Raw genomic sequence first — 24,028 nt, forward strand, 5'->3', positions numbered from 1 at the left:
ACATTACTGTGTCTCTGTGGCGGGAACAACAGGCTCCGTCAGTGGAGGCAAAAATAATCAGACTTTGGTTTTTCAAAGGAAACTACTTTATGTTGGGAGAAGCCGCGCGCTCATTGGATAAGACTTGTCAATCTCAAGTTATTAGCCAATGAGCGCGCAGGTTCACAGTAAGACCCGCCCTTATCACGACGGGTTTTAAAACTAAAATGGCGACAGAAACTCTGTGAGTGGAGTTCAGGCTGACTTTATGAAAGTGCGACGTTTGAGCCACTTCCTGTTCTCAGTCCCGGCGTCCTGATCACCGAGGTTTCTGTTGCTCTGATGTCTGATATTGATTATATCGGTAAACAGGCTGTAGGCAGAAACATCAGGTCTGATCTGAAAATCCCTTCAGAAACAAACTTTAAGAGTTTTATGTCCGTGTGGCTGTAAAACTGTAACGTGTCCTGTGATCTATAAACACTCTGTGATGAATAATCTGAAGTCATTTTGAGCCTGACAGTAGTTTCCTGTCACAGAGCAGAAGCTGCAGGCAGTTTTTGGCACCTTTATATTTAATTTATTCCAAAATAAATCAATAAAGGTAGAAAAGAACTCTCAGTGACATTAAAAATCTATTTTTAAAGACAGATGTGACCAAGTGCAACAAATATAAGATGAGATGTTTACAGATATTTGAAGTATTGATCATATGTAGAACACAGAGCAGGTCCAATAACAGAGTCATCCTGCTCACAAACAGCAGTTTGGTTTCATGAGCTCACTTCCTGCAGTGATCCTCAGCTTCTCTCCAAAGGAGCCGTAACATGTGGGCTCCTCACCATGATGATGATCCCAAACACACTGAGTTCCTTCATCCACCTGATCATGTACTTATTAAATAATGTGATGGTTTTGGTGTTTTTTAAAGACTTTGAGCCTCTAAAATAACTGGTTTGGACTTTAGGGCCAAAGCTCCAACATTAGAAAGCCGTCAGTGTGATGCTTCCAGTACAACAGCACCTCTGAGTGTGTGTGTTTACCTCTCAGACTAACTCCACCCTGACATCAAGAAGATGGAGGAAGAGGACGGAGCAGCATCTGCAGCATCCAGCTGTGTGTCTGTGAGGAGTGACGGGGTTACACAAACACCTCCACCTTACAGTCATGGACCTGCAGCAATAATGTAAGAACACTACTAACTTTATTAGTCATTTCAACATAACCATGACAGAATCATTGATCTGTGATTGGTTCAAACTGTTTGATCTGAGTTTGCTTTTTATTGACTTGTTTTCTTGCTAAGATCTGAACTCTGTAAGTTTAAGTGAAGTCAGTGCAGCAGAATCAGAGAGAAGAGCTGAGAACAAACTGAGTTCATTCAGAGACAGAAAAACTGGCTGATGATTGGCTGACCTGTCAGCGTTATGAGGCAGACACAATATCACAGAGGGATCAGCTGATCATATGGCTGTCAGAGAGAACTGATCAGTTATTGATGTTTGTGTTTGCAGAGGTCAGAGGTCACAGTCTCCAGTATCCAGCTGTGTGTCTGTGAGGAGTGACTGGTCCAAAAACACACCTCCAGTCTTCAGTCATGAACCTGCACCAACAGTGAACTTCAATCATGGAGCTCAGCTGACCATGTAAGAGAGCTGCTGACTCAGAGTTCAAAGGTTGTTTCTATAAATGTTCTGCCAGTGACATCATAACTTAACCTAACACTGGTCTGTGTATGAAGTATCATTTAGTGGCAGTTGTTAAAGTTGTATAATGATGATGCTAGTTTGGGGTGTATTTTCCTGCTGATGCAAATGCATCTACTTTGCCCTTTGTCTGGTGCTTTGGACAAAGACGTCCAATGAAACTCAGAACAACACAGTTTGCACCACCAGCAGGCAGAGGAAGTGGCTGACATCCAGAAATCCTACCAGTGGCTGAACAAAGCTGGACTGAAAGACAGCACAGAGGCACTAATCATGGCAGCACAGGAACAAGCTCCGAGCACAAGACCCATAGAGCCCGGGGTCTACATGGCTCTTTTTGGGGGGGTTGTGTTGTATTAATAGTGACTTTGTTTCTTTGGACCAAAATCTTTTGTTTTTCAGTTCAGTTGCAACATTGACTAACACTAATGCAGGGGTCGGCAACCTGCGGCTCTTTAGTCCTTACAGTGCGGCTCCTCGTGGTTTGGGAAAATAAATTAGAAGTATTTAGCTGAAGTGTATTTTATTTATGTTCTTTTTTAACTTGTAGTTCTAAATTGGAAGATTATTGTGATATTGAAATATAAAAATAAAATTATATTTTTTATTTTTTCATCGTTCAAATAAGCGTCACACTCGTGGAAGCCGGTGTACCCGCCGAAACGCCGTGCATTTATCGAGACTTTCAGCCCCAGGTAGGCCAATTATGGATCTTGGATCCACATTATGTCAGCAGCTGTTCTCCACTGTGAACTATGTTAAAAACAAACACCGCTCACGCCTCACAGACGACAGCTTACAGTCCTGTAAAGATGAAAGTGACTTTGTACAGCCCCGATCTGCAGAATTTTGCAAATATCTATTTTTCATCTTTCAGCAGCATAGAGCTTTTTTTCCAATTATTTTTTAAAAGTCAGCTCAAGGCTCCAAAAGCCCAAAGGAGATATAAGGGTGGCGGCTCACAGCAGCTTTTGTTTGCTACATCATTTTAGTTCAGCTGGGTGTCTTTCCTTTTGTTATATTTCTTTAAGAGTTCAAATGTGTTCATTACATAAATAACATGTAATTTTCTCTGTAGCACTTCATGGATTTCATAAGCAACACACCTTAGTTGTTCACACAAAGCATAAAGGTAAAAAACAGTATATACAGTGTTATCTTCATTCTAGATGTCAAAAAGTATTTGTGGCTCCCAGTGTTTTCTTTTGCGTGGAAACTGGCTCCAAATGGCTCTTTGGGTCCTGAAGGTTGCTGACCCCTGACCTAATGGTATATTTTTTTTAGCTGGATCGTTCTATAAAAACATGAATCAAATCTGAGAAAAGTTTCCACCTGACCTGTTGAATGTTATTGAAGCCAGAAGTTTGCCTTCATACTGTGTTTCTTGCATGCCTTTTGTGGTGTACTAATTGATGTGAAATGAATGTGTTTGCAGAGGTCAGAGGTCACAGTCTCCAGCATCCAGCTGTGTGTCTGTGAGGAGTGACTGGTCCAAAAACAAACCTCCATATTTCAGTCATGAACCTGCAGCAACAATGTTCTTCAATCATGGAGCTCAGCTGACCATGTAAGAGAGCTGCTGACTCATTTACGGGTGTTTGAAATTCTGTGACCACTTTGTAATTTTAGTTTATATTTTAAAGTGTTTTTATTTGTAGTTGCCTGTATTTTTATTACACTGTGTGTAACGTGGTGGTTTGTGCTGTTTGGGATTGTTTTGGTGTATTTGTGTCAGAACATCAGATAAATGATTTCATCACATTTTAAAAGAAAGTATCAGGATAATAATCTGAACTGAGTCATCAGAAATAGAAAGATGGTCTCAACAGGCCACTGAGCTGATCTCCAAAGAAATGCAGAAGATTGAAGAGTCCGAGGCTGTTTATTTGTCACAGGCATCGTCATACACGTACAACACAGTGAAATGTGCTGAGCTGCTCCTGTGACTGGACAAAACATTAGAAACAATCATTAAATGAAATAATGAAACATTGTGCAGATGTAATGTTAAAGTGCTTTGTGCCACATTAGCACAGCATGTACTGACAGAGCAGTGCAAGCAGAACAAAGCAAATGAGCAAAGTGATGTAAAGAGAGTAACTGAACAGAGTGAGCAGAGTAATATCAGCAGTAATGAAGCAGCAGGATCAGTGTAGCAGCGTGTGACGTCATAATGGATCAGGTATGATCTGAAATATGACAGTGAGACAAGAACATGATGTAAGGTCCTGTTTAAACCCTGATGGTGATGCTATGAGGGGAGCATGTTCTGATTTAGGACTTAGATGGTCTGAGGATAGAAACTCCTCTCTGTTTGTGTCCTGATGGTGCAGAAGCTTCTGCCTGATTGTAGAAGGAGCTGAAGCCAGCATCATCCCAGAGGTGAAGCTCGTCTGTGTGCAGACCTGAGGTCAGATTCCTCCAGGCTGATGTTCAGGATCTACAGAAACGTGTGGTTGTAGTTATTGCTGCACTGTGTGCTGACAGCAGATACTCAGAACAAAGCGCTGCACACGTGTTCTTTACAAACATCTGTACATATAAAATATGGATCATGGCAGTGAATGAACACGTTTCTGTCATTTGTTTCATTGGCTTCTTTTTTCTGCCTGTGTTCATGTGATTAATGTCTAACACATAAACAGGTTTGTAATCAAACATCACATCATCAGGGAGGCATCATGAAACAAAGTTACTGCTGGAGGCTGAACTCAATTTGGTGGCAATGTTCAAAAATATCACTCAGATCATTTCAAAGCTTTTAGTTCTTCTTCTTCACTTCTGTAAAATAATAGAAAGGAAATCAGAACCCAGAAGTTCACTTCCTGATGACTGAACTCTTTCAAAATAAAGCTGAAAGCTCTGAATGTGACACCGCTGCTCCACCACAGTTTTTAGAGGAGGTCAAAGGTCAGTTCAGAGTGATGGATCCCAAACTTCCAGTACATCCAGTGAAGGACATAATCAGCTCTGTGATGAAGGCTTTTACTGTGGAGTTTGTAGGCTGATCACTCTGTGTTTAATAAGACAGGCAGGAACAGCAAAGGAAACTTGGATTCTGAACTCAAACACAAGTTTCTCCACTTTGACTTTTCTCTGTGACCATCAGAGCTTCTGCACAGTGTCATCAAATCTGGATGTTTGTCACTGACAGTCAATGATTTTAGTGATAAAGAAATGTGTTCACAGAGGGAGGAAGAGGAGTGGTGTCTGTGAGGAGGAGCAGCTGTCCTGCTGTGCTTTGTGTCAGGACGTCCTGAAGGATCCAGTCTCTACCAGCTGTGGACACTGGTTCTGCAGACAGTGCATCTCCTCATACTGGGACCAGTCTGCTTCATCAGGAGACTGGTCCTGTCCCCAGTGTGGAGAAAGATCCAGAAGCAGAGCTGGACTACAGACAGCCAGTCAGAGCAGCTGTGTACAAAGTAAGACTGAACATCTGTCTGCTGATGGACTCATTTCTGAAAACTGGACTTCTTGTTGTTGTTCAGACATTGAAGAGTTTTCTTTCTGTTTTTCTTTCTTTCAGCAGATGTTGGTCTGCAGGAGGTTTTAGATGAACATAAGATCAGTCTGAGGAGGAGATGTGAACGTGTGACTGAAGGAAGTGATGAAACAGGAAGTAGAACCCTCCTCAACAGGATCTACACTGAGCTCTACATCACAGAGGGACAGAGTGAAGAGGTTCATAGCCAACATGAGGTGAGGCAGCTGGAGACAGCTTCCAAGATGGACGCCCTCCATGACACTCCAATCAGGTGCCAGGACATCTTTAAAGCCTTACCTGACCAACAGAGACCCATCAGAGTGGTTCTGACCAACGGCGTGGCTGGTGTTGGAAAAACCTTCTCAGTGCAGAAGTTCACTCTGGACTGGGCAGAGGGCTTGGAGAACCAACATGTCAGTGTGGTGGTTCTGCTTTCATTCAGGGAGCTGAACCTGATCAGAGAGGAGCAGTACAGTCTTCTGGAGCTGCTCCATGTTTTCCATCCAACATTACAGAAGGTCACAGCAGAGAAGCTGGCTGTCTCTCAGCTTTTGTTCATCTTTGACGGCCTGGATGAAAGCAGACTTTCATTGGATTTCACCAACAGGAAGCTGCTGTCTGATGTCACACAGAAGTCATCAGTCAGCCAGCTGCTGACAAACCTCATCCAGGGGAATCTGCTTCCCTCGGCTCTCGTCTGGATAACTTCCCGACCTGCAGCGGCCAATCAGATCCCTCCTACATGTGTTGACAGGCTAACAGAAGTACGAGGCTTCACTGACGCCCAGAAGGAGGAGTACTTCAGGAGGAGATTCAGTGATGAAGAGCTGTCCAGCAGAATCATCTCCCACATGAAGACATCCAGGAGCCTCCACATCATGTGTAGAATCCCAGTCTTCTGCTGGATCACTGCTACAGTTCTGGAGCACATGTTGACTACAGAGCAGAGAGGAGAGCTGCCCAAGACCCTGACTGACATGTACTCACACTTCCTGCTGGTTCAGACAAAGAGGAAGAAGAACAAGTACCACGAGGGACATGAGACGAGTCCACAGGAGCTGACGGAGGCTGACAGGGAAGTTCTTCTGAAGCTGGGGAGGCTGGCGTTTGAACATCTGGAGAAAGGAAACATCATGTTCTACCAAGAAGACCTGGAGCAGTGTGGTCTGGATGTGACAGAGGCCTCGGTGTACTCAGGAGTTTGTACAGAGATCTTCAAAAGAGAGTGTGTGATCTTCCAGAAACCAGTCTACTGCTTTGTTCATCTGAGCATCCAGGAGTTTCTGGCTGCAGTCTACATGTTCCACTGTTTCACCAACAGGAAGTCAGAGGTGCTGAAGAACTTCTTGGGAAAAAAATACAAAGAGTCATCTCTGGATGATTTTTTGATGGAAACACTAATAAAATCCTTCAGGAGTAAAAATGGTCGTCTGGACCTGTTTGTTCGCTTCCTTCATGGCCTCTGTCTGGAGTCCAACCAGAGACTCTTAGGAGGTCTGCTGGGTCAGACAGAGAACAGTCCAGAAACCATCCAGAGAGTCATCAAGAACCTGAAGAATAACAAGAAGTTTAAATCCTCTCCTGACAGAAGCATCAACATCTTCCACTGTCTGATGGAGATGAACGACCTCTCAGTACATCAGGAGATCCAAGAGTTCCTGAAGTCAAAGCAAAGGTCAAAGGAACTCTCTGAGATCCACTGCTCAGCTCTGGCCTTCATGCTGCAGATGTCAGAGGAGGTTCTGGATGAGTTTGACCTGAAGAAGTACAACACAACAAAGGAGGGACGACTGGGACTGATTCCAGCTGTGAGGAACTGCAGAAAGGCTCGGTGAGTCCAGATGTGATCATTACATCATTGATCAGTGTCGGTTAATAGTTTAATGTTTAAATTAAAAACACAGTCCTTGGTTATAAAGTGCTTTACAAACACCAACATTACGGCTAACAGCTGGATTCTCCTGTTTCAGTGCAGCTAGCCAAACAACAAAGAGCCACTTGCTGCTAAAGACAGAGTGAAAGTGGACGGTATATCCTCCATTCTTCATGTAAAACACATGCAATGAATTGTAATGCACCATCTGTGTTTACCTTCATGCAGTTTTCTCTTTATGGTAGACTTGGATATTTAAATGTTTACCTCCTGGAGAGTCTTGTTCACTTGATTAGTTTTTGTGAAGGGGATTCTCCTCACCCCGTCTCCAAGGGAGACACCAGCTACCCTTCAGAGAAAATTTATTTGCCCCACTGGTAACCATGATCTGGTTCTTCCAGTCACTGCCCACAGCTCGTGACCATAGGTGAGGGCAGGGACGTAGATCGACCGGTAAATTTAGAGCTTCGCTGTCACGCTCAGCTCTCTCTCTCTTCACCACGACAGACCAGTACAGCGTCCACCTCACTGTTACCGCAGCAACAGTCTGTCTGTTGATTCCTGCTCCCCTCCCCCTTCTTTACACGACCCTGAGATACTCAGACTCCTCCACCTGGGGCAGGAACGTCTCTGACCCAGAGTGGGCACTCCACCCTTTCCCAGCTGAGGACCATGGCCTCAGATGCTGATCCTCATTCACACGGCTTCACACTCTGCTGAGAACAGCTCCACTGTGAGCTGGAGGCCATCACCTGATGAAGCCAACAGAACCACATCCTCTGTAAAAACAGAGACCAGACTCTGGCTGTATCCCAATTCAGGGTCTGCAGCCTTAAAGGACGCATTTTAAGGCCGATTACATCACAGCGACGGGACGAAGGTCGCTGCTCGAAATGCGGCCCTCAAATGCGTCCTTAATTTCGCTGAATTTTAAGGACGTGGCGGTGTAGACTTCATATAGTATACTACTATACTATACACTATTATTAGTGTAGTCTACTATTATACTATACACTATTATTAGTGTAGTCTACTATTATACTATACATATCTGTTTTTAACAGGGAATCTTGATCCTGTTACATTTGACTTCTGTTGAGCTACTTGAATTGTCACCTTCAGTTCCTTTCCTTTACTCTTCCAGTGTCTTTGGTTTAAATGTATTTACCCTGATAACTGCATATGAAACAGTTCACCTCTTTTCACTCACTATTATCTGTTTGCCATAAAAGTGTTGGTGATGTGTTGGGAGAATCATTATTTTCAGTCTCTTCTTATAAACATAGTGAGGCAAAGATGTGGGTCGTGGTCCCTGATAATCAGACGTGTCTGTGTTCTGTTACATGTGACGTTAGAGAGGTTTTAGTGGAGATAAAAACAGGACCAACATCACTCGTGACTGCTTTCCTGTCTTCACAGTGTGTTTACTGTTGGAGCTCGTCCTCCTGTTGCATCTGTCACAGCTGTTACGCTCCTCTGTGACTCCTCCTCTATCTGCTGTGACACTGCAGGAGTTTTTGGTCATGGCGTGTGAATAACTGCCGAGGTCGGCTAGGACGACGCCACCACTCGTTGTCAGACCCTGTCACGCTGTCTGTTTTCATCTTTAGCCGAGGTTATTAAGAACTTCAAAATGAAACCAGTCTCTGTTTTCAGTCTCCGCCCTCTTTTGCAGCTTTGAGCCAGGTTGTAACACCTGTTAAAGTCACCACCTGTTGTGACCGGGGAGTGAGATGAGTGTGAGAAAGATGAAAACAACGTCTCATTCTGACTAGTTACTGGGAACTGATGTGTGATGATGCAATAACAAAGATGACTGTTTCTATGATTTTCTGTTTTATTACAGTTTTTGCCCGTTGCTTGAACACATTTGGCAAAACGTCGCTCATTGTGCCAAAACTCTAAACACAAGTAAACACGACACAACACTGGGAAATATACCATACACATCTGTGCCAAAATGAAACTCCACTCCCAAAACCTAAACTCTGCTGTCAAAACCTAACATTCCTCTGTCAAAATGTAACTCTGTTGACAAAATGACACATACTTGCATCATATGCAAACACTTACAGATCAGGGGGAACACACTAGTCTTCTTTACATAAAACACTGCAGTCCTTGATTTCCATTGTGTATTCAGAAGGCACATTTACAGGAGACACATTTCCAAACAACCAAAAACGCAAATAGACCTACTCAATAGTGTACATCGCAGTACCATGAATTCAGATAAAGCAAAAAAAAAAAAAAAACACAACACAATAATACTGCAATAGAAAAAACACTATACTGTAAACACAAAAAACCATGACAATTGTGCATAAGTGGGCTCATGGATCCCGCCGTCTGTTGGGGTCTGGCCACAGGACCTCATCAACATCGCAAGCAGTGTCCTCTCCCGCTGGGCACCGGGGAAAATATCCTCTTGCATGTCGAAACCCTGTCACTGTTCCTCTCGAATGGGACTCTGTAGAGCTGCTTCATGGTGATGCTGAGTTTACCCAAGATGCGTCTGATGGTGGTGATGCTCACATGGTTTATGTTGCTGAACACTCGCCTGTCTGCAAGTATTTTCCGTCGTAGCTGGTGGAGACGGATGGCATTGTCTGCCCTCACTAGGTCCACAACGGCAAGTTCCTGCTGTTGTGTGAACAGGCGTTGGCGTCCTCCCCCAGAAGGTCTTCGGGTCATTCTGTAGGAATACAACCACATATTGTCATCGGTTTGCTTATTTTTCTTACAGTACTTTACTGTATGTACTGTGTCATCCACTGTACAACACTGTACTTCAATATGAGGAATCAGCCACTTTGGCTGCAAAAGGAGCATTAGCACCCCGTACACTTGATATGGTAATGTGATATACTGTAGAACAGTGCTATAAAACCATCTGAGTAGAGCAGAAGGTATGGAGGTGAAGACAGACCTGTTTTCTAGTCGGAATGTTCGTATTACAGATGCCACTGTGAAGTAGAGATGGCACGATACCACTTTTTTATGTCCGATACCGATACCGATATCATAAATTTGGATATCTGCCGATACCGATATGAATCCGATATGGTGTTTTTTAATCAACAAAACTGTTTTTTAAATATCTTGCTGCATTTTGTATAAGTTCATACTCAAGTTTAAAACAACAACTACACTAAAGCTATTCTGTTATACCTGTATGCAAAAAAAAATATTTCATAGTACAGCAATACTGATCAATCTAATAAACTTAAACCTACACCATCCTCCCTATTCTGGTATTTTAAAGAGTACTTAGCATAAATATTAAGCAACCTAACTAATAGGGTTCCAACTCCCAGCAACAACAAAAATAAATAAATAAAAAATAGGGAACCACCCCTCACGCTCCACCTCATGATGCTTAATCGACGTAATCAACCTTAATTTGATGCAGTGTGAAAAAAAAAAATGCACAGAAATCAATTATTTTTCAAGAAATATTAAATAGATTCAACATCTTTCTTCAACAAAATTGCAGACTGCACAGATGGTACCTTCCCAAAGGAAAAAGTAGTATAGCTTACTAGGGTATATATATTAGACTTAATAGTTACTATATACAGTAATGGACTTCTATTCATTTTGCATCAAATTAAAACTTTGGCTGTCAGATAATTATTTATTAAAAGCTAGACATTTTAAATGAGAATAAGAAAGAAAAGTATGTCTTTGTGCCCCCTTTTCCCTGTTAATGCCCTATCGGCCCCCCTGGCTAAACTTTGCTAGATCCGCCCCTGCACAGTTACCAGCGTCAGCTACGTAGAAAAAGATCCTGGTGTAGAAAGTAATATTAAATAAATTCTAACAACAGCTGATCAAGCTTAAACGTGCTGCTGTTGTTCAGCCGCTGGTTTCCTCTTTCTGGTGCAAAGTGGGCCAAAAGCAAACTAGAGACATGACTCGCGACAGAAAAGCCGATCAGCTGATTGATCGTTAAGCAGTTTCATGATTGAAGTAGCAGCAAGAAGAGGCAGTCGCTCCATATATCGTTTGTTAAGCTTAACGCAGGAATGCTTTACAAACATTCAGAGATGGACTTACACACTTGCTTTACTTCTCTCGGGATAACTTTGTCGGAGATGAAATGCCGGGTTGCTAGCGAAGCTCCAAATGCTATCCAGACCACCGACAGGTCCCGCATGCCACAGCCGCTCTATCACGTGATGCATACTGCTCCGACGTGCTAACCTGAGGTGAGTTACGGTGTGTTGCAAGTTTTGTGAGGTGCTTTCGTGATATTTAATGGATCGGATTACATTTTTTATTTTTCTCCGATATCCGATCCAGTAATTTAGGTCAGTATCGGACCGATACCGATACGTAATATCGGATCGGTCCATCTCTACTGTGAAGCGGCTTAGATGTGGGTCGACTCTCTGCCCAGCTTCCCTCATAGTCAGGCCATGGTTGATGACATGGTCCACCAAAGTTGCTCTTATTTCATCAGAAATATGGGTCCGTGCATGGCCTCTTCGGCCTCCTCCTCCTCTTCCTCTTGCTCTCCCTCCATCCATGCTTGCAAAGTTCTTGAAATGGCTAAACTGAGGGCTTTTTGTGGTTGGCTAATTGGTGTTCAGTTTTGCAAGTAAGTGCCTTCAGGTGTATATTTGAGTGGTTGCAATTACCCGATGTGTTTTGTATTTTGGATACATGTGTTTTCCAAATGGCACCCTGAAATTTCATTTTTGAATGAAGTGTCTTATGTATGAAATAGAGTGTAGTATGCAGGACCATGTGTGTTGCATAAAGGAGTAAGTGTGTTGCATAATTGCAACCAGAGTGCAAAGCAGCACTTTTGTTTGAGGTATGGTAACAAAAGCTTCAAGTTGTGTTACTTTAGTCTAAGCATGGGTTTATAGTGTTCAAGCAACGAGCAAAAACTGTAATTGTTTTTATTGATGATAAGGACAGGCAGAGGAGATTGGATGGATTTACTTCGTTTTATTCTTTTGCACTGAAATGGAGTCCAGTGTACAGTCCTTGGCGTTGCACATATGTTTTAGCTGAGACTGTAGTGGGCACTCTTTAAATGTCGGGTCAGTTTGTCACGTTAGAGCCTATTTGTGCCTGTTAGTGCTGACGATGACTTTAGACCGAGCTGACTGAGGGGTCTAAGCTCATGATGCCACCAGCAACACCCGGGTCATGCTGCAGAGTTTTCAAACCCCGCTGACACTCGACATAATTTACTCAGGTTATATCAGGTGATCTAAGAAAGGCCGCTTAGAAAGAAAAGCGAGTGCACTGCTTTAAGTTTCTTGAAGATGTTTAATCCGAACATTCAGCTTCTTCACTTCTAAAACCAAAAAGTGGAGAGTCCCAGATTTTAATCCTAGTGGGAGTGTCCCTTAAGAGGGTCGCTGACCAACTATTGATCATGTGGCTCATCACATGAGCCAAGCTGTGAAAAAGGGTGTGGGTGATTATCAGCAGAGGTTTCGAGAGATGAAACGTCTTCAAGAAACTTAAAGAAGTCACTTTTCTTTCCAGGCTCCTTAGATTACCATGACTGTATGATGAGAACCTACACAGACATATCAGGTGAAGGTTTCAGTGTTTTGGTTCAGTTTAATGTAAAAATGGAGATGAAACACATATAAAGGCTGGTTTACACCACTGAGCCCTGCTCTAAAACACTGACACAGATCTGTCTGTGAAGCTGGCTTTAACAAATAAGAGCTTAAAGTTTTAAAAACATGTTTAGCGCCGAACTGTCCACTTTACTGTCTGTAGCAGGAAGTGGCTGTTTGGCACTGAAACGGGAGAATCCAGCTGTTAGCCGTGATGTTGTGTTTGTAAAGCTCTTCATAAACGAGGACTGTGGAGGAGGAGAGCCTGTGTGAGTCAGGTGGTTCACCGGCCGAGTGTATCAGCGGCAGAAACAGCTGATCAGCGCCGTTTTATGCAGTAAAATAATCTTTCTGTTCCCAAACACATCCACACAGTTTACAACATAACAGCCCACTACATGCACATCACACCGCAAACATGCATAAACCTGAACATAAAATATGTCCTGTACCTGTGTGATCTCTTTAAGTAACTCACAGAATATCAACACTAACGCCACAAGTTTGTTGGTATTTTAACATTTTAACCATTGATTTTGAATTAAAACCAACAGTTAAAATATTTTTACACCAGAGGAAAGAGCAGCAGAAATATTAAGACAGATAAATCATTCTGTCTTCAGTCTCCATGAACAGCATCAACATCCTCTGGTGAAATTTCTCTTTCCTCCTTAAAATATATTAAATGTCAGTTTAATTCCAAATTAATGGTTAAAACATGTATGTCACATATGAACATCAGGAAATAAAGAAAAGTGACTGATTCAGTTCCATATATGCTCCAGGGAGGCGTTAAGGTTCATTAAAATTGTTCAGTTATTAAAGTTTAATCTGAGCCGAGCTGACTTCCTCAGGAACAAATAAACACCGAGATAAACTTCACCTTACAGATATAATCTAAATGAATCATATCCAATCTCAGAGAGTTGACAGTCAGCTGTCTGCTGGGAGACATGTTTGTCTGCAGTGTACGAGCTCCCCAAAAATGTCGGAGTGAATACATTAATATTAAAAGTGTAGCTGGTGACACAGAAACGATTAGTTATGTCTATAACTTCTGTTCCCTGAAGGAGAGGAACGAGGTACAACACATAAGTATGGGATATCACGCCCTCGCGTGTCCTGGCTGAAGAAACCTTTATTCACGCCTTTACGGCAGATGACGTGTGATGACACGCGCAAGGCCCCGCCCGCACATATAGCCGCTGCCATCACCGTCATCCCTCAGTTCGATAGCCGCTCTTCACCGAGCCAACTGCTCAGTGGGGCCACCCTGTGTTGTACCTCGTTCCTCTCCTTCAGGGAACAGAAGTTATAGACATAACTAATCGTTCCCTTTCAGTCGATTCACTCGGTACAACACATAAGTATGGGACCTATATACACGCCCCGCAGAGCAGCCACCGAACCGGAACGGGACCACCACATCCTTAGTGAGTGGTAGACCCAGCAGAAAGGACAGCATGAGCCACCGAAGGGGCTGTAACGTCCAACCGATAAAACCGCACAAAAGTGTGCGGCGACGCCCAATTAGCCGCTGCACAAATATCAGCCACAGGCACCCCTCTAAAAAGAGCCCATGAGGTCGCCATCCCCCTGGTGGAATGAGCTCCCACCCCGTGGGGCAACGCAAAACCTCCGGTGCTGTATGCCAGCGAGATAGCTTCTACAATCCAGTGGGACAGCCTCTGTCTGGACAGAGCTCTACCCCTATTCGGATTAGCGAAGCAGACAAACAACTGGTCACACAAACGCACATCCCGAGTGCGCTCAATGTAGGTGCGTAGCGCACGCACCGGACAAAGAGAATGCACCCTCCTCTGCTCCTCAGATTCAAAAGGAGGGGAGCAAAAGCTCAGCAACTCAAACTCCATTGAACTATAAGATGCAGGCATGACCTTGGGAAGATAGGCGGCATTCGGACGCAATACGACCTTGCGGCCATCAGGAGAAAACTGTGTGCAGGCAGGATGCACAGACAGCGCATGAAGGTCCCCCACTCGCTTCGCCGAGGCCAAAGCGAGAAGTAATGCGGTCTTATACGAAAGAAGTTTCATATCTACCGACTCAACGGGTTCAAACGGAGGGCCACAAAGGGCCTCCAGCACCAAAGACAAGTCCCAAGCCGGGACACTGGACTTAAGCACGGGCCTCAGCCGGCGAACCCCTTTCAGAAAACGCACGGCGAGGGGATGCGCACCTGGTGTCACCCCGTCAAAACCGATATGACAAGCAGATATAGCCGCTAAATAAACCTTGATCGTCGAAAACGAAAGGCCTTTATCCAACAGCTCCTGCAGGAATGTCAAAACATCCACAATAGAGCACTGAAATGGGAGAGTGTGGCGGTCCTGGCACCATCGCTCGAAGGCTCGCCATTTGTAAGCGTACAAGCCTCTAGTAGACGAGGCCCTGGCGCTCTGAATCGTCGCTACCACACTAGGTGGCAGACCCTTAGCAACCAAGTTTAACCTCTCAGCAGGTAAGCATGAAGGTGCCACAGATCCGGGCGCGGATGAAACACTTCCCCCCCCGCCTGAGAGAGGAGATCCCTGCGGAGAGGAAGCTGCCAAGGACTTGCTGCAAGCAGGCTGATTATTTCTGCATACCACGACTTCGCGGGCCACCAAGGGGCCACCAGGATCAGAGAGAGGGAATGCCGACGCACCCTCTCCAGAATTGGAGATATCATTTCCACTGGGGGAAATGCATACAGGAGCACGTCTGGCCATTGGTGCGCTAGCGCGTCCAAGCCCAAGGGTGCATCGTGGTCGATTATGGAGAAGTACAGGGGGCAGTGAGCATTCACCCTGGAAGCAAAAAGATCTATTTGCGCCTCGCCAAATAGATCCCAAATCTGAGCCACTATTGAAGGGTGTAACCTCCATTCTCTCACCAGAGGACCCCCCCTGGAGAGAAGGTCCGGCCCCAGGTTCAGGTGGCCCGGGACATGGGTGGCTCTTAGAGTCAGAAAATGAACACTGCACCATAACAGCAGAGAGCGAGACAGCTGCAACAGGGGAAGAGAGCGTGTTCCTCCCTGCCTGTTTATATAAGACACCACTGTTGAATTGTCCGTCCTGACTAAGACATGCTGGCCCTGCAGGACTGGACGGAAACGCTTTAGAGCTAAGAACACTGCTAACAGCTCTAAGTGGTTGATGTGCAGCTGGCGCTGAGCCGCGGACCAGATCCCTCTCACTGACGCACCCTCGCACAGCGCTCCCCACCCACTTAGGGAAGCATCTGTGGACACCACCTTGCGAAACAACACCCTCCCAATCCGAGAGCCCTGGTGCAGTAGCCCGGGCTCCCTCCAAGGACGGAGAGCTAGCATGCAAGACGCAGTCACCGGCAGCCTCCTCCGGAGGTGACGCGAAGCACACAAACGGTGAGAGAGAGTCCAGCGTTGAAACGCTCTCATTTTCAACAGCCCAAGCGGCACTACGGCGATCATAGATGCCATCATGCCCAACAAGCGCAATATCGTCTGGAAACGCAGTCTGCGTCCCAGCTGAAATTGAGCGAGGCAGCGATGAAACGCGGCCACTCTGTGCTCTGACAACCGTGCGCGGCTGGAAAGAGAGCATATTTCCAGACCGAGAAAAGCGATCTGTTGACCTGGGATTAGCGAGCTCTTCTGAAAGTTCACAGAGAACCCCAGTGTCTGAATGTGTGACAGAACCCGCGACAGCTGCGTCTCCGCCTGTTCTCTGGAGCAAGCCACGAGAGCCCAGTCGTCCAGGTAGGCCAAGATGCGGATGCCCCTCTTCCTGAGGGGCGCTAGCGCTGCCTCGGCACATTTCGTAAAGGTGCGGGGAGCGAGCGACAGCCCGAACGGCAGCACTAGGTATTCGTAGGCTACGCCCTCGAATGCAAACCTCAGAAACTGCCTGTGTTTCGGGTGTATAGCGACATGAAAATAAGCATCTGTTAGATCGATTGTCGCAAACCAATCTCCCGGGCCGACTGCACTCAGGAGCTGTCTGAGTGTTAGCATCCTGAACCTGTACGTTCGCAGGTACGTGTTCAAGACTCGCAGGTCGAGGATGGGACGAAGCCCTCCCCCTTTCTTCGGAATGACAAAATAACGGCTGTACCAACCTTTGTCCGTCTCCGAAGCGGGGACCACCCGTATTGCTCTCTTCTGTAATAGCGCCTGTATTTCCTCTCTGAGTACCAAGGCTGCCTCGGGGTTGACAATCGTGTTCACGACTCTTTGGAAACGAGGCGGCTTGACCCGGAACTGCAACCGGTAACCCATGGCAACGGTTTGCAGCACCCACGGAGAGGGGGCGCAAGCGCGCCACTGAGGGAAGTGAGCAGCCAGCCGGCTGGCCTGCAGCACTGACGGCGGGGCGCCGTCGCCCCCCAGTGTGTCTGCAGGGGACTGCATCCCCTGCCTGACCTGGCTCATTTCGCCTGCAGGTTGAGCATTTGAGATTGTTTGAGAGTAAACAACACTCTTTATTGATTGCAACATGGGAACATGTACATTTATACATTTTGTTGGGTGCACCTTTTCCGGGGCATAACAATGAAAAACAGCGGGAACACTCGATGTGGTCGCTTGAACATTCACCACATCTGAACCGTGTGCAGGGGTTATGTGCTTGGGAGACCGCGATAGGGAAGTGCAGCGCCTTCTGGGGCTGACAACCTGAACAGAACTTAAGCGGCACCTCTTGTGCGGCAACAGAGGGGTAAGAGCAGCGTCTCCCTGCTGCCGGATCCCTTCCCCACTCGCAATCACAGCTAGGAGGGCTGAGGCTTCTTCCTCCTGGGCGTCGGGTCCCGTCGGGGGCCCGGGGGAGGGCCTTTGCCCCAGGCCGACTGGCGTGGAGCTCGGGCCGGAGTACGTGCTCTCGCCGGCGGCCCTCCCACTCCAGCAGTGGGCGCCGGTCTCTTGCCAGCTGTCAGAGGAGCGGCGGGCCTGTGAGAGCTAGCAGTGGGCTTGGGCTGGGGCTGGCGTCTGGGGATGATGTCGCGCAGAGCTTCCGTCTGCTTCTTCCTCAGATCGAATCTAGCCTGAATGGCTTCAAGTGAATGTCCGAATAACCCAGCCGCAGACACTGGTGCGTCCAGATACACAGCTCTGTCTCTATCAGGGACGTCGGAGAGGGTCAGCCACAGGTGCCTCTGCGCCACCACTGTCGAAGCCATCCCTCTGCCCAGGGAGAGCGCTGCACAGCGAGACGCACGGAGGATGTAATCCGTGGTGACTCTAACCTCGTTAAGAAGAGGTGACAGCGGGCTGTCCTCCGGAACCAGCGATCCAAGCTCCGCCAGGCACATTGCTTGGTACGTCTGGAGCATGGTGACGGAGCTCATGGCTCGAGCGGTGCCGGCCTGAGCCCGATAAATCTTCTCCAGCTGCGAGGCCGAGAATCTGCAGTGCTTGGACGGCAGAGTTGCGGGGCCACCGACACCATGGTTATGGGACGGGGCCAGATAAGCAGCCAGAGACGGCTCCATAGGGGGTGGGTTAGCTAAACCAGCTCCCTCGGCGCCGTCCAATTCCATGTACTGTCCATAGCCGGGCACAGTGACGCGGGTAGACAGAGGTTTGTCCCATGACGCTGTTAGCTCGCAGAGAAAGTCTGGGAACATGGGGAGGCAGTTTTTGGCCGTTGCGGGCTCCGGTGGAAGGAAAAAACCCGCAAACCGCGACGGCTTCCGAGCTGGTGGAGGAGAGGGCCAGTCCACCTGCAGCTTCTCAGCGGCACGGCGAAACAGGGAGAAAAGAGAGGTGTCATCGTGGCCGACCGGCGCAGCAGCGGCGGCATATTGGGTCGACAATGAGCTCTCCTGCTCATCCTCCGACAAACCATGGATGTCCAGGCCGATGTCCAGCACGTCATCGTCTTCCTGGGGAGCGCTGGCGGGCTTCAACCCAGGCTGAAGCCCGTCAGCGCTCCTGCATGGTTCCGGTCCGTCATCGGCTAACCCGTCAACGTATTCCATGTGGTCAGCCCAGCTAATCGCGGGGACATCGACCTGAAAATTTTCGTCTTCGGACTCGGACGAAGCCGGGGCTCCAGACTCGGAAAGAAGAGGGTCATGCCGTGCGACAGCCGAGCGTCCCAGCACTCTTTCCACAAACGTCACCCGTCTTTCCAGGGTCGAGCGTCGGAGCTGGCGACAAAACGCACAAGCTTCGGGCTCCGTCAACGCTCTCCTAGCGTGGACGATCCCCAGGCAGACAGGGCAGGCATCGTGCTGGTCGCTGTCGTGCAAAGAGAAACCACATCCCTGAGGACAGGGGCGAACAGAAGATTTCTGCTTTGCTCGCTTCGGTTTGGAGTCCATTCCCAAAACGCAAAGCGAAACGCTGCACAAGAAAAACTTGAAAATAGCGCTCCGCGGGCAGCCTACGCACCAGCTGGGCGGTGGAGGCTAACACCAACAGGGGCAGTTAAGCTAGGTTCAAGTTGGCAGACAACGGAGCTAACTAGCAGTAGCTAGCTAGCCCAACTCAGCAGAGGTGTTCTCAGCGAGGTGAAGAGCGTAAGAACTGAGGGATGACGGTGATGGCAGCGGCTATATGTGCGGGCGGGGCCTTGCGCGTGTCATCACACGTCATCTGCCGTAAAGGCGTGAATAAAGGTTTCTTCAGCCAGGACACGCGAGGGCGTGATATCCCATACTTATGTGTTGTACCGAGTGAATCGACTGAAAGGGAACAGAGGATTTAAGAAGTTTAAGTGTAGGTCGGGTCCACACATGTCCAAACACCTGTGCGTAGTCCTGCTTGTTACTGAGAAACGCACACTAATAAAATGGCCATAAGGCCAAAGCAATGGTTTTGACTGGGGTTGACCCCGCCCCCACCCTGAGTGTGGATGCTGAGAGAAGGGCCAGCTGTGAATATGAGGCTGTGGGAGCAGATGGAGAGAGAGTATGTCGGGGTATCCCAGTACAAACTTTACTGGGGTCAGAAATTAGACAGACTCCAGTTCCTTTGTTTGATTTATCTAGTTTGATGTTAGGAAAGAGATTCATGAGATGGAAAAACCTCCCAGTCTACTGAGATTCAGAAATGATTTGTACACATGGAAACTCCCTGAGTGGGAACAAAGAGTGTCCTGTCAGGAAGAGCATTTGGAATATGGATGTTGAGGATGTGACAGTGCCTGAAATCCTGCTGCTGTTCTGAACCATAGTTTCTGATCTGAAGGTCAAACAGAGTCATGATGGTTGTTTCTATTTGTTCCTTTTTAGTTTAGTTCCCCTGAAATCAGATGTGATATCAGCAGCTCTGAGTTCATTCATCATTATTGTCCAGTGATGACATTTCTGCTCCGTTTGGTGACAGTCAGCAGATTTTTCCTGAGTGTGGACGTGAACAGTCGTACCTGACAGCAGCAGGTAGCAAACAGAGATCATCCTTCCAGCTGGAACTCTTCACTGAGCTGAACTCATTCAAAATGTTCTGGATTCAAGACAGGAAACAGTCCACATGTGTGTCTTCACTCTGACTCTGGATCAGATCTCACTGACAGACTGTGGACATTATGGAAGCCTAAATGTGACACCATCTTCCTCCTTCATCTGCAGATTAAAGCCAAACAAAGATTCTCATTAAAAGTCTGCAGGTCTGAGAGAGACTCAATCGTTGTGTCATGTCAAACACAGTAAGAGGAGCTGAAGCACAGATGTGAAGAGCAGATGTTCATCAGATTATGACCTCACTCTGTTTTGTCTTCATATACATTCAGTCTGTGTTTATAATGCAGACTTTCTGCTTTTATAATAACACATTTTATATTTTCTATGATCACAGACTGGCTGACTGTGGACTCTCAGGGACTCATTGTGAAGTTGTGGCCTCGGCTCTGAAGTCCATCCCCTCCCATCTGACAGAACTGGACATTAGTAACAACAAGCTGCAGGATTCAGCAGTGAATCTTCTGTGTGCTGGACTGGAGAGTCCAAACTGTCGACTGGAGACTCTGAGGTGAGTTCACTGACTGCAGCTGTTGTTGTTTTTCTATATTTCAGATCTTTGATATTTGAAACGTTCTTTAGTTCCTAAATGTTCAGGATGTGTCTGAAGAGAAATGTGTCTTTGAGTGCTTTCAGAAATGTTGTGTCTTTCCAAACGACTGAACAACAGTTTTTCCTCTTGGCTCCAAATAGAAGTGACAGACTTGAGCAGGGTTCATTTAAAGGCTGACAGAAGTGCAGTGGTGATGGGGAGATGTTTGTCAGGACAGCTTTTCAGCCTCCACAGGTTCATGTTGTGCTCCATCAGTCAGTGAAGATGAAGTCAGTACTGGTGAGGCTGTAGAGTGTGTGAGGGATGTGAATGAGGCTGTTGGAGATCTGATGATAGCAGATAAAAACAGGCTGCAGAGACTTTGAGCTTGTGTGGAAACAGACAGAGAAAAGAAAGACATGAATGTCAAAGCTAATAAAGGTGAAGTTAGGAGCTGTGATGATGTTCATGTATCAGAAGCTGATCTGGCTGCTACAGAGACGACCCACACAGCTGCTGTGGTGAGGTTTGTGTTAAAGCAGAGGAACACAGGCCCAAACATGACAGCAAAGCAGGTTTCAGGCTCTGTGAGAGGATTTCAAACAGAAGCTGGAGAAGAGAAAGGACTACAGAAAGAAGGCAGCTGAGACCAGTCCAAGTGTTTCCATGGAGCCCAGTCTAACATTCATTTATACACTAACGTACAGAAGTGAACGGGAAAATGAATCCATAGTTTCAAATGTAGAAATAGTTCTCAGTTCATTTACAGAGTTTAATACAGTTCATGAGGAAATGTTCAAAACAGCAGCTGAGAAGAAATCTGCTTCACAAAGTTGGATCCAATTCCAATAGTTTGTGATGCACTTGAACGCAGCGTGAGCAGTTCACTGCCTAACCCCACAGAGACTGTCAGTCTGGACTTTTCTTTATTTCTATTGGCTGTCAGTGAGATTTCAGAGCAATCAGAGACTGTGGGTCTGTGTATGAAGTATAATTCATGTGCAGTTGTTGAAGTTGTAGAATGAGAAATGGCAGTTTGGGATATTTCCTGCTTTCATTGTCCTGCTTGAAAATGTTTATTGACGTGTGAATTCATTCTTCAACGCTCGATTCTGCCTGAACAACGTGAAAACTTTGCTTTTCTTTGTGTAACACAATTCAAAGCACTGAAGCATCGACTTCTTTCATTATTACACAACAGCAGACTGGTGTCTAATAAACAGTGAATGATGCAGAAACAGATGTTTGAAGCTGTTCTTGGAGTACACTGAGAGAGAGAGAGCTGTGCAGGCAGGAACAGCCAAAGTCAGAGAGAATTCATGAGCATATTGATCAAACGTGAAGCAGAGTTTGGATCTTCTTTTGCTGCTGCTTCACTCAGTTTTGGTTGGAGACAGATGAAACCTGCAGCTTCAGGATCTGTGAGCTGTCCACTTTCAGCCCCGACGGCGTGTCCGTGTACGTGCCGTCGAGTGAACGATCCACGCTCTGTGTTTCCATCTTTGTGTGTTTAGCTGCTCTCATTTACTGTTTTAGCTGTTTGCTGCTTGTTGAAATAGTTTGTGAGCTTTAACCTGAGATTCTGGCAAAATACATTTATATTAAACATCGATTCAGGATTGAATGAATCAACATCATTTTATTCAAATTAAAACCATTTAAATGGGAACATGAATTTTTTACAGCCGCCTCTAATGCTGGGTAATGTCAGCTGGTCCATGTGCAGCTGGCTGTGAGGCTCAGGGAGCGTCTACAAAGTGCAACACTGAAAGAACATCATCCATAAATATTGAGTAAGAACTGGACTCTCATACAGCGAGACTCAAATGCCTTTAAACATCAGCTTATCCTGCTGATCCAAGTCCAACACTGAGTTTGTAAAAACATGTTTGTCAATCATTTTGTTTGGTTTCTGAGGAAAAAGATTCAATAACTTGCTGCTAATACACAACATTTCATCATATTTCCTCATAACCCTCTTTTGTCTGACCATTTGATCCCATTTGAATTTGCAATAAAGGATCCACAGAGTTTGGTGACAATAATGACAGTAGATGTTTGTGTGAAAGTGCTGCAAGCAAATGAGTGTGTGATGTTCTTTCAGTGTTGCACTTTGTAGACGCTCCCTGAGCACTGGTCTCACAGCCAGCTGCACATAGAGACCAGTGTTGTTAGTCCAGGTCAGAAGATGACTTGTTGGAATGAAAATGAGCTTGTAGTTTGTCTGCTTTAATAATGTGACTGGAAAAAGGTGTTGGACTTCAAATATGTCCATTTCTGTCACACTTCACCTTTAAAAGTGAAGCCATGTGGTTCCTGGAAGGAAAAACACGACTTTTTCAAGTCTTTGTCCTGTTTTTATGAGAAATGTACGACTTTAATGTGAAACATTCAGAGTTTTTTCTCTTGTTGTGTTTGTTTGAAGCTGCTTCCTGTTGGCTTCAGCTGTTTGGAGTTTCCATTTTCTAAACTTCTACATTCTGAACCTTCTTCAGCTCTGAACAGATGATGAAACACTGAATGATTTCAAGCACTTTGTCTAATAAACTTACATCTTTCATTCTTTATACAGATTGAAGAGCTGTGGTTTGTCAGAGATCAGCTGTGATTATCTGGCAGCAGCACTGAAGTCCAACCCCTCCCATCTGAGACAGCTGGACCTGAGCTCCAACAATAAGCTGCAGGATCCAGGAGTGAAGCATCTGTGTGGTTTCCTGGAGAGTCCAGGATGTAAACTTGAAACTCTGAGGTCAGTCAGCATGTTTTAGTTGTGCTGAGATGAATATGATGTGAAAGTTGTGCTGACACTAAACTGCAGACATCAGGCTGATATTATACTGATCCACACTGAGGATCTTCATGGTAAAGTCTGTTTTCTTCTTCTCTGGTTTAGTCCATTGACTGCAGCAGAACAATGTTCACATTTCAAACAGTGATACTCAACGTATGGCCCGCGGCCCACACGCGGCCTGCCCACCTTTCCTGATTCAGAGAGAGGGGACCCTGATTAACTGTGTAGCTTCTTCCTCACACTTCTAAGTATCAGACACAACAATGAATAATCCACAGCTGACTGTCTTTAGCAGGTCAAAGGTCACGGCACACAGCAGACAGTCAGAAATATTCTAACTCTGATCATTTATCAGTTGTGACACTGTGAGACTTGATCAGAGGTGTGATCATCACAGCAGAGGCCTTTGTGTCAAAGTCACTGAGGATCAAACAGAAACACATGAAGCAGATTTTCCTCTTCTGGCTTTTTATAGCAGATAACCTTCAAAATATTCTGCAGTCGATCAAAAACTGAAGCAAACCATGAAGCAACATGTGAACATGAGCTGATGCTGCTGAAGTGAAGCAAAGTTACAGAGGTTTGATTACAGACACAGCTGAGAGTTTGTAATCTGTCATCATTTT

The 24,028-nt window shown here is 45.9% G+C and overlaps 1 protein-coding gene across 1 annotated transcript in view; it reads left to right on the top strand.

Moving 5' to 3' along the window:
• Window positions 1–206: 206 nt before the first annotated feature.
• The window catches only part of LOC146548276 (NACHT, LRR and PYD domains-containing protein 12-like), a 50,912-nt gene continuing 27,090 nt past the window's right edge, over window positions 207–24,028 (top strand). The window contains exons 1-6 of the mRNA XM_085265047.1: window positions 207–223; window positions 3,121–3,211; window positions 4,861–5,089; window positions 5,218–7,003; window positions 20,417–20,590; window positions 23,184–23,360. Of these exons, the coding sequence (XP_085121173.1) occupies window positions 207–223; window positions 3,121–3,211; window positions 4,861–5,089; window positions 5,218–7,003; window positions 20,417–20,590; window positions 23,184–23,360 (2,474 nt within the window). The remainder of the gene's footprint in view (window positions 224–3,120; window positions 3,212–4,860; window positions 5,090–5,217; window positions 7,004–20,416; window positions 20,591–23,183; window positions 23,361–24,028) is intronic.

Source organism: Mchenga conophoros, linkage group LG23 (genome assembly GCF_057382185.1).
Source record: "Mchenga conophoros isolate Kocher_MC1m ecotype Shallow Benthic linkage group LG23, M_conophoros_male_GT1.1, whole genome shotgun sequence".
Taxonomy (NCBI): Eukaryota; Metazoa; Chordata; class Actinopteri; order Cichliformes; family Cichlidae; genus Mchenga; species Mchenga conophoros.